This window comes from Bidens hawaiensis, unplaced genomic scaffold, assembly GCF_021521415.1.
Source record: "Bidens hawaiensis isolate Kalapana, Puna unplaced genomic scaffold, B.hawaiensis_p1.1 tig00026238_1, whole genome shotgun sequence".
NCBI classification, from domain to species: domain Eukaryota; kingdom Viridiplantae; phylum Streptophyta; class Magnoliopsida; order Asterales; family Asteraceae; genus Bidens; species Bidens hawaiensis.
The window spans coordinates 306,366-322,136 of record NW_027494230.1 but is presented as its reverse complement, the minus strand read 5'-3'; the positions used below and the strand labels follow the sequence as shown (position 1 = coordinate 322,136).

The following is a 15,771-nucleotide window of genomic DNA, read 5'->3' as shown; positions in this document are numbered from 1 at the left end:
GTTACAAGTGTTTTATTGCTTCAAAACACGTACGTTATATAAAATCATTTAATTAAAATATCAGTATAGAAAATAAAAAATCTTATACTTAGGGGGTGTTTGGGATTCCTTATTTGCACCTCTTAGAGCATTCCCAACGGATTCTTCAAATTATGTGAGGAGGGTCTCCATTTTTTAGAGATGGTTGAAAGTGGTTACAAGAGGAGGAGAGAGAAAATGTTACTGTTTATGGTTAAATTTGGAGATCCACATTGTTCATCTCTATAATTTTTTAATGTTTTTAAAAGTGATCGTGAGTGAATGAGAGAGAAAAGATAATGATAAAAGTATAAAAAAAAGTATTATTTAATTGAAATAAGAGAGAAAAGATGGTGTTTTTAGTGTAATTATAGAGATGGGGATGAAGAATTGATTGGGAATGCTTATACCTTAAACAAGGAGTTTTTCATAAGTTACTCAACCCTAACTTATGAAAAACTCATTTTTTTCTTTAAAAGGTTTAATAAGTTATATTATCCAAACACTATTTTAACTTATAAAAGTTAATAAGTTATAATAAGGTAAAAATAAGGAAACCCAAACAACCCCTTAGTGCTTCTCCAACGCCTTCGTCTAGAATTGACGTGAAGCATAGATAGAGTGAGAGGCTAAAAGAAAGAGAGATGATGGAGTGTGTCTGGAATTTTGGATAGAAAATCGGATGGGTTTTGTTAAGGGGAGAGAGAGAGAGAGAGAGAGACGGTGGGTGAGTTCACTTTGCGATGCTCTTATCTTGAGTGATATTTCTATATCTTTACTTTAAATAATAATAAACATGAACAAAATGTACCATCTAGGCGTGCAAACAAGCCAAACTGCTCGTATAATTAGCTTGACCAAAAATCAATTTTGTTTTTGTTTTGTTTTTGTTTTGGTATCGTAACGAATGTGACGAAAACCGACAAGATTCGCGTAAACTCACCACGTTTTGTTTTAGTTCTACTGCTGCAATGAACATAACGAAAACCAACGGAATGCTAATTTTTTTTAGTTAGGTACGGAAAGCAACCGAATTCTCGTAGAGTGACGGCCTCAATGCTCGAGATCGATAACGGTTGGGTTTTACCAACGGTCGAGTTTTTTCCGTTGACGCCACCCCATTGATCCACCTCAATATTTAATTTTTTGTTTAGTTTCGGTACAATAACACAGGTAACCGAATTCATGTCGACTTACTGTCTCAACGCTTAAGACCGACAACGCTTGGATTTTACCACCACCCGAGTTTTACCGACCTACCTAGCACAATGCGCTGGGTAAAACACTAGTTAGTATATAATAATAAATGAACCGACATCGAGCTTTAGAAAAAAAACTCAAAACAAGCCAAACTCTAGTGGTAAGTCAAAACCAGCTCGGGTTGGCTAGGCTCCACTATCTATACCAGCTTCTTTATGACATAATAACAGGTAGTGAAGCATGCAGGTGACGATATAACAAAACTTGGTTCCAAATGCACCACCAATTATCAAATCATAACAATAATTAGGGTTTAAATCTCACAAATGTCGTCGATTCGCGTAACCTTACCATGTCGTCTTCTTATTCTTCTTCTTCAAATACTGATACTGATCAGACGTTCGGAATCAAAACCACCTCAAGCTTATAGACGAGATCCAGGTCATCCGCAATGGCACCACGGTGCGTTTCAAGACGTCAAGGAAATTGTCCGATCTGACGTTCATCATATGCTCCATTCTCGCGCCGAGGTATATTATATATATACCTAAATTAATTTGCATGCATTTCCGTTAATCAGTTGGTTAATTAGCTTCTAATTAAGCTAGCGGTAACAGATTAATAAGTTGCTTATTAGACATATTCATATTCACATTGATGATGATCATAATATGTTAGGGTTTATAAATACACTTAAACACATAAGATTTGATAGAGTGTATAATGTACACAAAGCTTGAGCTCGACTCGTTTACTTACACAGAGCTTAAGCTCGGCTCGTGTAACTTACATAGAGCTTGAGCTCAGCTTGTTTAAATTACACTCGTTTACTTACACAGAGTTTGAGCTCGGCTTGTTTAAATTACACAGAGCTTGCGCTCGACTCATTTACTTACATAGAGCGTGAGCTCAGCTTGTTTAAATTACATAGAGCTCGAGCTCGACTCATTTACTTACACAGAGCTTAAGCTCGAGTTCGGCTTGTTTAAATTACACAGAGCTCGAGTTTGACTCGTTTACTTATACAGAGCTTAAGCTCAGCTCGTTTACTTATACAGAGCTCTAGCTCGGCTGGTTTGGAACTCTATTTCTAAAGCTCGAGCTCAGCTCGTGAGTAGTTTTTCAAGCTCGAGCTCCGCTTAGACTTGGGTCGTTTACTATTTTTTTAATTAAAGTTTATGTGTATATATTTTTGAATTATAATTTAATGTATAACATAATATATGTTATTTAGTATTTTTTTTTCTCATAATAATTATTAAAAGTATACATATTAAATAAAAAGAATATAAATAGTAGGATTGTTTAGGTTTGCGAGCCGGCTTGAGTTTGATAAGTAAAGCTTAGGCTCGGGCTCGTTTCATAAACAAGCTCATTTTTTAGGCTCGAGCTTTTCATGAGCCAATCTTGAGTAGTTTTCGAGCGGCTCGGCTCGTTTACACCCCTACAGTAAATAAACGCCTTCATCATTTTCAGTCTCTTATTCTGGAACTTTGATGTAAATTTGTGCAGGTTCCCTTCCAGGTCCCACTGGAAGTAAATGTTATCCTGATCGGTTTCAGTGGAGATGGAGGCTATAGATACAAACTAGATTCTCAAAAGTTGCAAGAATTTCTTCAACTTGGCTTCCCTACTCACAGGCCTTCATGTTTGGAGACAGGCGAGCCGCTAGACATTGAGCATCATATGGTGTTTAATGCAATGCCAGTAAGCTCTTTTTTTTACATAATTTGTTTAAGATCCAGTTTTAGAAGCTTCAATAAGATCATCATCACCACTTTTATTCTGAATTCTAACAGGCTGCACAGCACGAAGTTGTAGCACTAGAAAAGGCTCTGAAAGCAGCCATGGTTCCTGCTGGTACTACCAGAGAGGTAAGGGGGATAGTTTATATTATTGGAGTTTACAGTTATGTCCAAATTAATTTCTACTTTGCATGTTTATCTTGTAGGCTGATTTTGGAAGGGAAGTACCAGCATTCGAGATTGATGCAGCAGCTGTAGACCATGAATTTCAGAAGTTATATTCCTACATGTTTAACTATGAGTTTATTGGATATACTGGTGATGAGATTGACAGGCCCTTTCCAACTGCAATATTTATTGCGAATTTTGATAAAGTATGGTTCTACAATCCCTAGTTTTTTTTCATCTTTATGCACATTTATCTTATAGAGCTTATTGCTAAATCTTATGTCCATTGTCACCCTCTTATTCTATTTTCATATTATTTTGGTTCTTGTTTTGCAGGTTAGGATGGATCCTAGGAATAAGGATATTGATCTTGATAGTTTACTGTACGGAAGACCTACTAGATTAGCTGAAGAAGATATTAAGAAACAAGAGGGTGGTTACATTTATCGTTACCGTTATAATGGAGGCGGAGCATCTCAAATTTGGCTAGGTTCTGGCAGGTATAGTAAGTTTATTTGCATATTATTTTGTCCATATAATGAGTTGCATCTACCTTTCATCTTATATTCAGGTTTGTGGTAGTTGATATCTCAGCGGGCCCATGCACATACGGGAGACTCGAAACCAAGGAAGGAAGTGTTAGTTCAAAAGCGATACCACGCTTGAGGAATGTGATGTATACTCAAGGCCCCACTGCTGATAAATTTATCACACATGACAACTTTGTAGGCCAGCTTGCTGCTTTGATTGGAGTCATAACAGAACATCTTATTTCTCCAGATATCAGGTCTAAAAATACTAGTTTATATGTTACCACTTACTTCATGAACTTGTTGGTTATAGATGTCAATATCGTATATACTCTCTTATCCTTTTATGTTAATACATAATTTTGTGGATTCAGGTTTGTAACTGTAGATCTAGCAACGAGGTTGCTTGTACCAATAATCGTCCTACAAAATCACAATCGTTACAACATCATGGAAAAAGGCCACAATTACAGTATAAATATTCAAGCCATTGAGGATGAGGTTAAGAGAATGGTGCACAAGGGAGAAGAAGTGGTGATTGTAGGGGGTTCACATTCATTACATCTCCATGAGAAATTGGCAATTGCAGTTTCAAAAGCCATGCGTGGTTGTTCTCTGCAGGAAACTAAGAAGGATGGGCGTTTCCATGTGCACACAAAGATGTATCTGGATGGTGCCATACTTAAAGAGGTCCATTTCCTTTCCTTATAAATGTGGAACTTTCACTTACATTGCTTGATCTTGAATTATTATGGTAGGAAATGGACAGATCTGCTGATGTACTAGCTGCTGGATTACTTGAGGTCTCTAATGCATCACTTTCTGATAAATTTTTTATCCGCCAGGTTAGTCTAAATCAAGATTATTTATCAGCTTGTTTCTGTTAAAACTGATTGATGTCTACCGAATATCTTGTTTCTGTTTGCTTGTTTATCAGCCTGTCTGTTTCTCTCTTAGATCCAATTTAACTTAAATAAGCAGTAGTTTTATTTTCTTAGAGATGGATGGATGAGATGGACAGTCCTTCGACTGATTCATTTCTGAAGCACAAATCTTACAACTCTAAAACAAGGGGACAGAAAAATAAAAAAGTGCAGAAGAAACAAGGAGACCTGCACCGGACTTATGGAACGCGAGTGGTACCTGTGTGAGTGAAACCATCATGTTTTCAGATACATAAGTTAATATAGTAAGCTACTTTGGAACTTGTTTCCTGTTTAGAAATATTCTTAGAATGGTATCCCTTTTTGCAGCTTTGTTTTATCATTATCTGGTGTGGATCCACACCTTATGATGGAAGATGAAAGCCTTTTGTGGACAAGTAATGATGTTGTTGTTGTACTTCAGCATGGAACTGAAAAGATACCTTTAAGGTAAAGCATATAATGAACTGATGATACCATGTTACGGCGGTTTGCCTTCAACTGAATATAATAATTAAACAATGTAATTCTGAATTTTGCTTGATTTTGGTTTCTGCCTTGATTGCACAGTTATGTCTCAGAAACAGAGAAAAGGCATGTTTTTCCATCACAAGTGCAGCGCCATATAATGGCGGGATTAGCTTCTGTTGTGGGTGGACTAAGTGCTCCATACGAAAGGGTTTCTCATATCCATGAAACACCTGTTGTAAATTGGCTCCTTGCAGCTGGTTGCCATCCATTCGGACCATTTTCTAATGTTTCCAAGCTTAGTCAAGTTCTTCGGGATGTTGCATTGGTAATAGACGTTAACTTTCCTTGTGAATATATAAACTGATAATCATTGAAATTAGAATTACAACAATTTCTATTTGAACTGTTTGCTTTTTCTTTTGTTTGGTGACAGCGAAATACAATATATGCACAGGTGGATTCTGCTCTTTGTAAGATTCGAGAGATGTCAGAGGTAATAATCAAATATGCTTCTTATTCCTTGTGAAGAAGATGCTTATTTAGTGATTGATTGTAGTCTGTTGAAGCTTTTGCTGGGGAGTTTCTTAAAACGCCTCTCGGTGAACCAGTAAAAGGCAAGAGAAACAAGACGACCACCGAGCTATGGGTCGAAAAATTTTACAAAAAAGAAACAAATTTACCCGAGCCTTTTCCACATGGACTAGTTGACCGCCTTGAGACATACTTGGATGTGAGTTTTACCTTGCACACACATGTACATATTCATCCAAAATGAGAAATTATTAACTGTAATGTCGCCAATGTGGTTCGTTGAACGAATGACAGAGCCTTGAAGAACAGCTTGTAGAATTATCTTCACTCTTGTATGATCACCGTCTACAAGATGCATACATGAACAGTAGTGATATTCTTGAAACCTCAATTCTAACTCAACAGTAAGTTTGTTTGATGTATGACTTGATCTGTTGTTCAGTTACCGTGGGAATATGCACATTTACATGCAGACATGCAGGTATGTTGATCATGTACTGGAGAATGAAAGGGAACAGATGAAATGTTGCAGTATCGAGTATATACAAACGACAAACTCGTTGTCTAGTCAAAGTCTCGTTTATGGAGTGATTCTTCTTGCAGGTTTGTTTGCATATTTTGCTATTGTCATATTCTTTTCATGTTGAATGCTGATGAATGATGATGGTATAAGTAATATGCTTGTTATGTGCGGTGCCTATTTTATTGTCATGTCTGTGTCTGCACCTGTGGAAGTTCACATCCTGGCCTAAAGACTGAAGAAATAAAATGTTGGAAAGTAAGTCTATATAATCTATCTGATTTAGTACTTTGGCAGTATATTGTTACTGTTTTATAAGATGTTTTCGTTTGGTCACACAGAGTAGCGAGTAGCTAACACGAAACGTCATTGCTTCCACTACTTACAAAATTTTTCATTAACGTTTTTAGCTGTTTTTTTTTTTTAAAATAGAAGATTCGCATTTGATGAATATAAATTTTTTTCACACACCCGTAGCAACAACTCCTATGCCTCTTATAGAGTTTGTGTTGCGTGTCGTTTAGTCAAAGGGCTTTAGTTGTGCTTTTGATAAGTAGAGGGACCTATTGTGTAATTCCTTTAATTCGTTAGTTAGCAAGTTAAATACTGTACTTAACCAATTAAATGTTGAATGATAATATATCGATCAACTGAGCTAATCTCTTCTTGCGTTTCTGTCTCTCGATTTTTCCTTCTAAATCCATACGCCATTACAATGTCATCACAGGACCCTATATTGTTCAACAATTAAACAATGGTCTCTACATTATTAATATTATTAACGTGAAAAAAAGAAAAAATCACAAATTTGATCGTGTTAAAAATAGAATCATTTATAATATTTATTTGTAATATTTATAATTATATGGTTGTGGAAACTTATAATTTCAAAAGTAGACTTTTAAGAGTGTGAATGTAGAGAAACAAAACCAAACCAAACTCTTCTAACCATCACTCATAACTTTGTTATAATTATAAATTAAACGGGACAATTTCATACAATAGTAACTAACTTTTAAAAGTGTTCCAATTAGGTCACACAACTTTAAAAAGTGTTTCAATTAAGTTACTAACTTTCAAATTTTATTAAATTAAAGATTTTAACATGTTTTTTTAGCCATTTTCTTTTTTGTTTCACATAAGAAATATTTTTATCTTTTTTTGAAGTTGACGCTGAGTGGCGACGTGAATTTTATTTTTTATTTTTTAATTTTAATATAATTAGCATTTTTTTATGTTTTAAAATTTAACTACATATATTGCAAATTCCGGCTCTCATATCCTATCCTCCATTTCTTTCTTGGCATACAAAAAAAAATAAGTGAGACCTGATTTGAAGATTTATCGACCCGATTTGAGAAAAATACGCGTCAGTAACATAATTGAAACACTTTTGAAAGTGAGTTACTATTATGAGATATTCCCTAGGTTTTACTAATTTAGTAAAATTAAACTAAACAGAAGTCTGGGAATGAAAGAATTCCAATCAGCATTTTTTTAATAAAGAATATAATTTATTGCAAATATTTAAAAGGGATATGTTATTTGTACACCCTTTGGTTATTCACACACCCTACATACGATTGTATAGGGGCTATATGATTGTATGGAACCCACATTAAAGGATGTGTGGATATGTCAAGGATATGTAAATAACCAATGTTTATTCAAAATTAATAGAAACAAAAGTCAAATAATATAATATTTGGTAAACACGTTTTCGTATGGACTATGGAGTAGAGGTGTTCAAAAAAACCGGTTATAGAACCGGTTTGGTCGGTTTAACCGAAAACCGGTTAATAGAAAAACCGGTTATTAAAAAACCGGTTAGACCGGTTATTGAACCGCCGGTTAGTACTTCGGTTACTCATTCGTGGACAAAAACCGGTTATTGAACCGGTTAGTAAAAAAACCGGTTAAATTTAAAAACCGGTTATTAAAAAACCGGTTAACCTAAAAACCGGTTAACCTAAAAACCGGTTTTTAGGTTAACCGGTTTTTGACCGTTATAAAACGGCCATATGACCGTTTGGGTCCTTTTTTGCCCGTTTTTTCTTGATTTCTAGCCGTTTTTTTTAACATTTTACCCCCACAAACAACTATATATAGTTTAGGTTGGGTAGGTTAGCTCACACTCGATTATACAACTCTACTAGCTCTAAACGTTTATTTCATACGCGATTATTTTGTTATCTCACACTCAATTATACCACATTACCACTCCATACGCTCTTATTTCGTAGTCGTTTATTTCCTACTCGTACTCGTTTATTTCATACTCGATTATACGCTCTTATTATCATGGCCTCCCAAAGTGCTGCTTCATCCGTCAACATAGGTGCCTCGAACACAGACATAACGGTCGTTCGGATCATCCCCACGAAACGAAACCAAGATGTGTGGCAACATTTCGACCTATGCGAACTGTCTAACGGTCGCCAAAAAGCTCGATGCAAGCACTGTTTGAAGTTCTATGCCAAAGATGCAAACTCCACTTTAAAAGCGCATATACAACAGCGCTTTTGCAAGGCCTTGAAGGACGAAGCGGGAAGTAATTCGCAGCCGGAGATGACGAATCAAGGAGGGGTGTTTACGTACGACGTTGAAGCGGTACGTCAACGGTTTTCAAACTTTGTGATTCAACAAACACTTCCTTTCAACCACTTCGACAACCCTCAATTCACGGAGATGATGCAAAACTATGTTCAACCACGCTACCAACACGTAAGTCGTTCGACCCTTAGAAGAGATTGTCTTAAAGCATGGAAAAACGCTAAATCCGAACTAATTTCATACTTTTCAAACTTACAAACTGGTGTAAACTTAACAACGGATGTTTGGTCGGTACCTCATGGTTCGCCCGACTCATACATTTGTGTGACGGCTCATTGGGTTGACCCCGAGTCGTGGCAAATGATGAAACGAACCGTTGCGTTTCAATTGTTTGATTACCCGCACACGGGTAGAAATATTTTTCAAATCTTGGATAAAGTCATTCGACAATACAAAATTGAAGATAAAATCTTTTCAATTTCGTTTGATAACGCGTCCAACAATACGGCCGCGGTTGGCCATTTAAAATTAAAGTATAAACCTATTTGTGATGGAGCGTTTTTTCATAGCCGATGCATTGCACATATTATCAACTTGGCCGTGCAAGATGGGTTAAACGTGATCGAAACGCAAAGAAACAGTTTTAAAAGAATGTTACGAGATGTTTTTAGCAACAATAAAACATTTTCAAGATACAAAAAATTTTGTGTAGAAGCTAATTGTCAATGGTTGGGGCCAAATTGGGATTGTCCAACAAGGTGGAACTCGACTTGTAATATGTTTGAGAAAGCCATCCAACAAAAAGAATCATTAATTGCGTTTCATCAAATTTTGTCAAGTAGGGGTAAATGTGCACCATATGATCCTAGAAACTGGTTATTGATTGAGATCGTTACGGAGGTCCTTCAAATTTTTAAATCTTGCACAACTAGTTTATCCGGGGTTTACTATCCAACAAGCCCCATTGTTTTACCAAAAATTGCTGTCATGTGCACAAAGTTGAGTGAACTTGATTGTAGGGGTGCACCTTATTTTGATATGGGTGTAAAAATGAAAGAAAAATTTAGAAAATATTTTCAACAACTACCCGCTGTTTTGACATGTGCTGCTGCGTTAAACCCTTGCATCAATGTTGGTGGTGTTGAAGCTTTAATAGAAAAAATTTGTGATGAGCTTAGGTTAAACGACGATCAAAACCCCTATTATAGCCAAACTTTAAAGAATGCTTTCAACACCACCTTGTCAAACATGTATGATGTCTACCTTACAAAATACGGGTCGTCTTCCCAAATTCATGACTCGTTAAGAGCTGTTGCCCAATCCCAATCCCAAACCGACCTTGAAATGGGGATGTACTACATGATTTGGGAAGACGCCGGTAAACGTCAAAGGGTAAACACCCCAAGCAGTGAACTTGGAAGGTATGGTGGTACCAACTTTGTGAAACACATGACTCCGGATGAATTTAGAAGTCTTGATTTGCTGGCTTGGTGGAGAGGTAAGGAGGATGAGTTTCCGATCCTCGCCGCCATGGCCAAAGATTTACTAACGGTCCAAGCTTCCACGGCAGCTTCGGAGTCTGCCTTTTCTGTTTCTGGCAGGGTTATATCGATTAGGAGGACTCGACTCACTGCACCAGCTATAGAGATGTCGATTTGCTACAAGGATTACTTGGACTCTTTAGATAGGGCACAACATCAACGCTCACTCGAGGGGGAAATGGAGTATGAAGCGGGCTTGTATGAAGACGAGGTCAATGAAGGACACACTCAACCAATGACCGATGAAGAAGCCGCGTACGACGATTACCTAAGAAATAGCTCGGGATCGGGTAGCGAAGAAAATTAGTTAAAGAAACAGCAAACATGGAGGCAAATCATGAGTAAGAAACAGCAAGTTGTTCATGTAATCGTGTCTAATCATTCTTTTTCCTAATATGTGCTCTTATTTACTTGTTGATTTGGATTTTTCTAATTTAGTTAAAGAAACAGCAAACATGGAGGCAAATCATGAACAAACTGCGATTGGGAACAACAGGAGCATCTGCTAGTTCACGATTTAATGTTTGTATTTTTGAGTTAAATCATGAACAACAGTTCTTGGCAGAGATTTCTTCAGTGTTAATGATTTAATGTTTGTATTTTTGAGTTACGAATATGCGATAACGATTTAATGTTTGTATTTTTAATGTAAAAACTATAAATGAAAGTTATGTGTTTTTAATCTTTGGTTTGTTGAAAACACATTCACCAACACACACTCATACTCATCTTCCAAGCAAAGAACCCTAACAACGAAAGCAAAGAATGGCTTCGGTCAGTCCGTTTTGCCTTGTAGTTACCGGTTTGCCTTGTAGTTACCGGTTTGTTTATACTGTGAAAAAATAATGGTCTTCATTAAGTACAAAATATAAAAAACAAATATTCGTATTTGAAACCGCGAAATTTAAAAAAAAAAAAAAACCGGTTAATAAAAAAACCGGTTAATAAAAAAACCGGTTTATTAACCGGTTCTAACCGGTTTCTAAACCGGTCCTAACCGGTTAGACCGGTTAGGGTTTTGACAGAAAAAAACCGGTTATTAACCGGTCCGGTTATTAACCGAACCGGTTTTTTTCCGGGCCAAAAAAAACCGGTCCGGTTAATAACCGAACCGGTTTTTTTAAAAAAACCGGTTTGTGCACCTCTACTATGGAGTGACGAGTGCACTTTGCTGGAGCTGTGGCCAGTCGTCATCCCATACGTCATGCTCTCATATAAATCCAATCTACATTCTAGTATTCTATGATGCCAACCTTCTTCTTTCTTATAAAATACATAATTTATTAATTTATAATTTAATAATATGATTGGAATATATCGAAGTGGGGGTTCGTAACTTCGTATCACAAAAACTTGATAAGCACGCTTTTATTCACTTATTTTTTTATTATTATAAACCGTTGTTAACATTTTATAAATAATCAATTCAAACGAGTACAATAAAATAATAAAATGATAGATAGACCAGCAACAAATTTGTCAAAACCTCCTTTTAATAATAAACCGGTCCTACTAACAACAATGTGTTGGAAACACTAACCTACACGTTTGATATCGAGGAAAAACTTATCCGGGGTAGTATTTTCTGAATGGTTCCGGATGGATTATTGAGTTATAGTTATATACCTATAGTTTTATGGTTGTTGGACTTTATAAAAATATGCCTTTTAAAATTCAACTACCGTGGATTTGTTCATTTTGCATTAATTTTATATATTTTTTTTTTCATAAATTTCAACCTACCGTGGATTTGTTTTATTATATTATATGATATTATCATATGACCCATCGTCTAGCAATACGAATATTCGATTCCATAAACATCAAAAGTGTGGTTCTTTATAAAGGTTGATTTTTTTTAAAATAAACTTCATTCACCATAAAAAACGACCTACAACTCTACAAGTCCTCAAAACGAAGGCCATAAAAAAAACCAAGTTACATCAAATACTAATCAGGGTTAACATAACGTGTCCGTAAAGTATTACGTTATAAGATATATATCTCAGAAATAAATCATATATATCTTATAAATAAATCCCTGCAAAATTATTTGCATGTTCTACCCTCACAAGTTTCAATTAGTTACACAACTAATCCTAAATGTAACCTTTTAATATGGTAACTCTCACGTTCCATTACAACCACACCAGTTTTATGGTACAAACCGATACCGTAATCAACCGAATCAATACCAACCGACCTCTCATCGCATCCCGCTCATAACACGGGTTCGTGGATGTTTTTCACTAGAGGTGCAAACTAGCCGAGCTGCGTGCGAGCTACTCGAGATCGACTCGTTAAAAAGCTCGATCGAGCCGAGCTTCATCGAGCCCGAGCCTGAACTCGAGCCTAAAAGTAAGCTCGTTTAATAAACAAGTCTGAGCCCGAGCTTCACTTGTCGAGCTCGAGCCTACCATTTATATAATTTTTAAGAATATATATTTAATAATTATTAATTAATATATATAATTATGAAAAAATAAATTAAAAAAAACTAAATAATACATATTATTTTGTACATAAAACTATAATAGAAAAAAGTGTATGAAAAATAATTATAACGGTATAAAAAATAATTAATAAATAATAAACGAGTCGAGCCCAGCTTGAAAATATACTCACGAGCAGATCTCGAGCTTTGAAAATAGAATTCGAAACGAGCCAAGCTCGAGCCTAATCAAACTCTGGCTTAGCTCATTTACACCCCGTATTTTTCGGTTTCTCTCCCAAACAATTGTGTGAGTCAAACAAAGTCTACAACTTAATGAGTACGCTTTTTCCAAGTCAATCACGTGTCTTCTCAACCTTCTATAAATATCTCAACCTTTCACCCAAATCTCTCATTCTCATTTCTTCAAACTTTTACAAAACTTTCACAAAACTTTTAATCAAAAATGTGTCCCATCGGAACCTCATTCCCACCGGCGTCCACAACACCATCCGACCTACGCTCCGCCTTCAACATCCTGGACGCCGACCGCGACGGCAAGATCAGCCACGACGATTTAAAAACATCCTACACCGACGCAACCGGTGACATCATCGGCACAATGATGACCGTAGCCGATTTGAACCAAAACGGATACATCGAATACGACGAGTTTGAAAACGTGCTTGTGACGTCAGCAAATACCGGCATCAGCAGCATTAGGAGGAGTGTGTTGGAGGATGTGTTTGATGATATGGATAGAGATGGTGATGGGAAGGTAGGACATGAGGATCTTAAGAGTTATCTTAGAGCGGCTGGTATGGAGGTTGATGATGAAGATATTATTGCCATGGTGAGGTTGGGTGGTGGAGATGGTGACGGTGTTTCGTTTCAAGGGTTTGTTAAGATATTGGCCGTTTGATTGACGGTGGATTGATGGATTGATGGTTAATGGCCTAGGGTTTGTTAATTCGTTTGCTTGTTCATGAGGTGGTTTGGTTTTTGGTTTTTGGATTTTGTTTATTTTTGTAAGAGAAATCGAAATCGAAATCGAAATTAAAATTGAAATGGACATTTTGTGATTTTTATTAGGGTTGTTAAATGCGTGCGGCTTGAAGCTCGGGCTTTTAGCTTGTTCGATAGAAGCTCGAATAAAATTAGCTAGAAAACTTGATTTGAAACGACATGAGCTGAGTTGGCTCGTTTTAATACCCAAGCTTGGCTTGGCTCGATCTTAGGCTCGTTTAACTTCAAGTTTGAGCTCGAGCCTAGCTGATTTAGCTTATTTGCCTTGTTTAATTGTGGGCTCGAGCTCGAATCCACACTGGCTCGACTCAGGCTCGTAAACTGATTTTGATTGGGGAATAGAATTTTGGTGATGATTGTTTTGTTGTGATTTGGAAATTGAATTTCCAGAAATATAATTATTTGCTTATTGGGAAATGATCATAATGTTTATTTGATTGGTTATAGTAAAAAAATGTCGCTTTAATCAGTTTTTTAATATCATCAATCAACAAACCTTCATAAAACTGTTGGGTCGATGATTTTTTTAATAGTTAAGACAAGTGGTTGAATAGGGTTCATTAAAAGTCAATCGAGTAATGATTGAAATCTGGCAACTCAATAAGATTTAGGAATGAACATTGAATAAGATGGTTTTTGTTCGGTTGATGAGGAAATGTAATGTTCATACCGGATGTGATAATATGAACATGATTGTCAATTGGCCGGTGATTTTTATGTGAACTTATATGATATTTTATATTTTTTATCACTTATTTTATTTAGTTTCTAGTATTAAACTAATGAAGAGCTACACGAATAACATGTGGTCGTTGTATAATCAACTGATTTAATTATATTATTTTGGGGTGAAGGTAGCCTCTGTCTTGTTCTTTTTGATGCATTCTATGTCTTGTATTTCTCATTTTTTTAGCTCTTTTCCAGGCTGGATAAAATTTGATTTTTATGAAATAATAATAATAATTTTATAGATGCATTTCCCCGTTTTTCGTGGACAATTCATTACTTTTTTTCGTGGTTGTCAAAAATTCATTACTGCTTAATTAATTAATTAATATTGAGGCACTAAAAGAAACAAGGCATAGAAAAACATTTTAGTTAGTTAGTTTTAAAGTGAAGCTAAATAAATATCAATTAACTATTATCAAGGGGTTTTACACAAGTTATATATATATATAGGATTTAGTTCTTTTTATAAGTATTTTTAGAACGAAAAGTGCGAGAAGTGATCAAAACCAATCATAATTTTTATTCTTATTTATTAAATTATTAATTATAAGGACATGTTAGTCAAGTAAACACTTTTCTTTTTGTGGTAACTATTAAATACTATTAGTAAGTTACAAAACAAAATATTGTAACTTAAATTTTATTTGAATATTAACATGTATTTACTTTATTTTGTTTGTTAGATGACACATATATCTTACATGAATTTTTAATAATTATTACAAAATTATCGAAATTATCATGTATATTTCAATTATATGAAACTCATAGGTACGCCATACATTTTATGAATGTATGTATTTACATAATTACATAGGCATGTACATACATAGGCACGTAGGTACCTACGCACATAGGTACGTACGTACGTAGGCATGTAGGTATATCCGCAGATAGGGACGTAGGTAGGTACGCACCTATGTATGTATGTGTGTATGTGTGTACGTAGGAGCGTACACACGTAGGGACGTAGGTACGTACGTAGCTACGTATGTATGTGTATACGCACGTACGTACACTTCATATGGAAACAAGAGGTTTTTATCAGTTTCTTCACTATACACCTGCAAATAATAAGATATTCATCATCCATAAGATTAGATAAAACATTTGTAAGCCTTCAAAATAATAGTAAGCCAAAAATATTAAATGATTTTCAAAAGAAAAAATTAGTTGTGGCTTTAATGGGAATATTTAATTAACTATTTAAGTAATTATGAGTTACACAATTGTTTTTAATGATGGTACATAAAAATTTATATATATATATAGGGGATGGATCTTGCGAGAAGTGATATTACAACGAGAAGTGCGATAAGTAAATCTCATCCATTGATTTTGTTTGATCAATGGTCATTACTTAAAATAACACTATTGTAATTTAT

At 35.5% G+C, this 15,771-nt stretch overlaps 1 protein-coding gene and 1 pseudogene across 1 annotated transcript; both read left to right on the top strand.

The window, feature by feature from the left end:
- Positions 1-2,721: 2,721 nt before the first annotated feature.
- LOC143573233 (uncharacterized) lies at positions 2,722-5,739 on the top strand (the record flags this gene model as incomplete). The annotated part of the gene is made up of 11 exons (XM_077058164.1): positions 2,722-2,925; positions 3,018-3,092; positions 3,170-3,337; positions 3,468-3,631; positions 3,703-3,918; positions 4,036-4,351; positions 4,420-4,506; positions 4,660-4,808; positions 4,915-5,380; positions 5,489-5,548; positions 5,612-5,739. Coding segments are annotated over 9 exons (1,503 nt in total), but the record flags the coding sequence as incomplete, so codon positions are not given.
- A 7,358-nt stretch (positions 5,740-13,097) lies between these two features.
- On the top strand, positions 13,098-13,565 carry LOC143573216 (calcium-binding protein CP1 pseudogene; annotated as a pseudogene).
- The last annotated feature ends 2,206 nt before the right edge of the window (positions 13,566-15,771 follow it).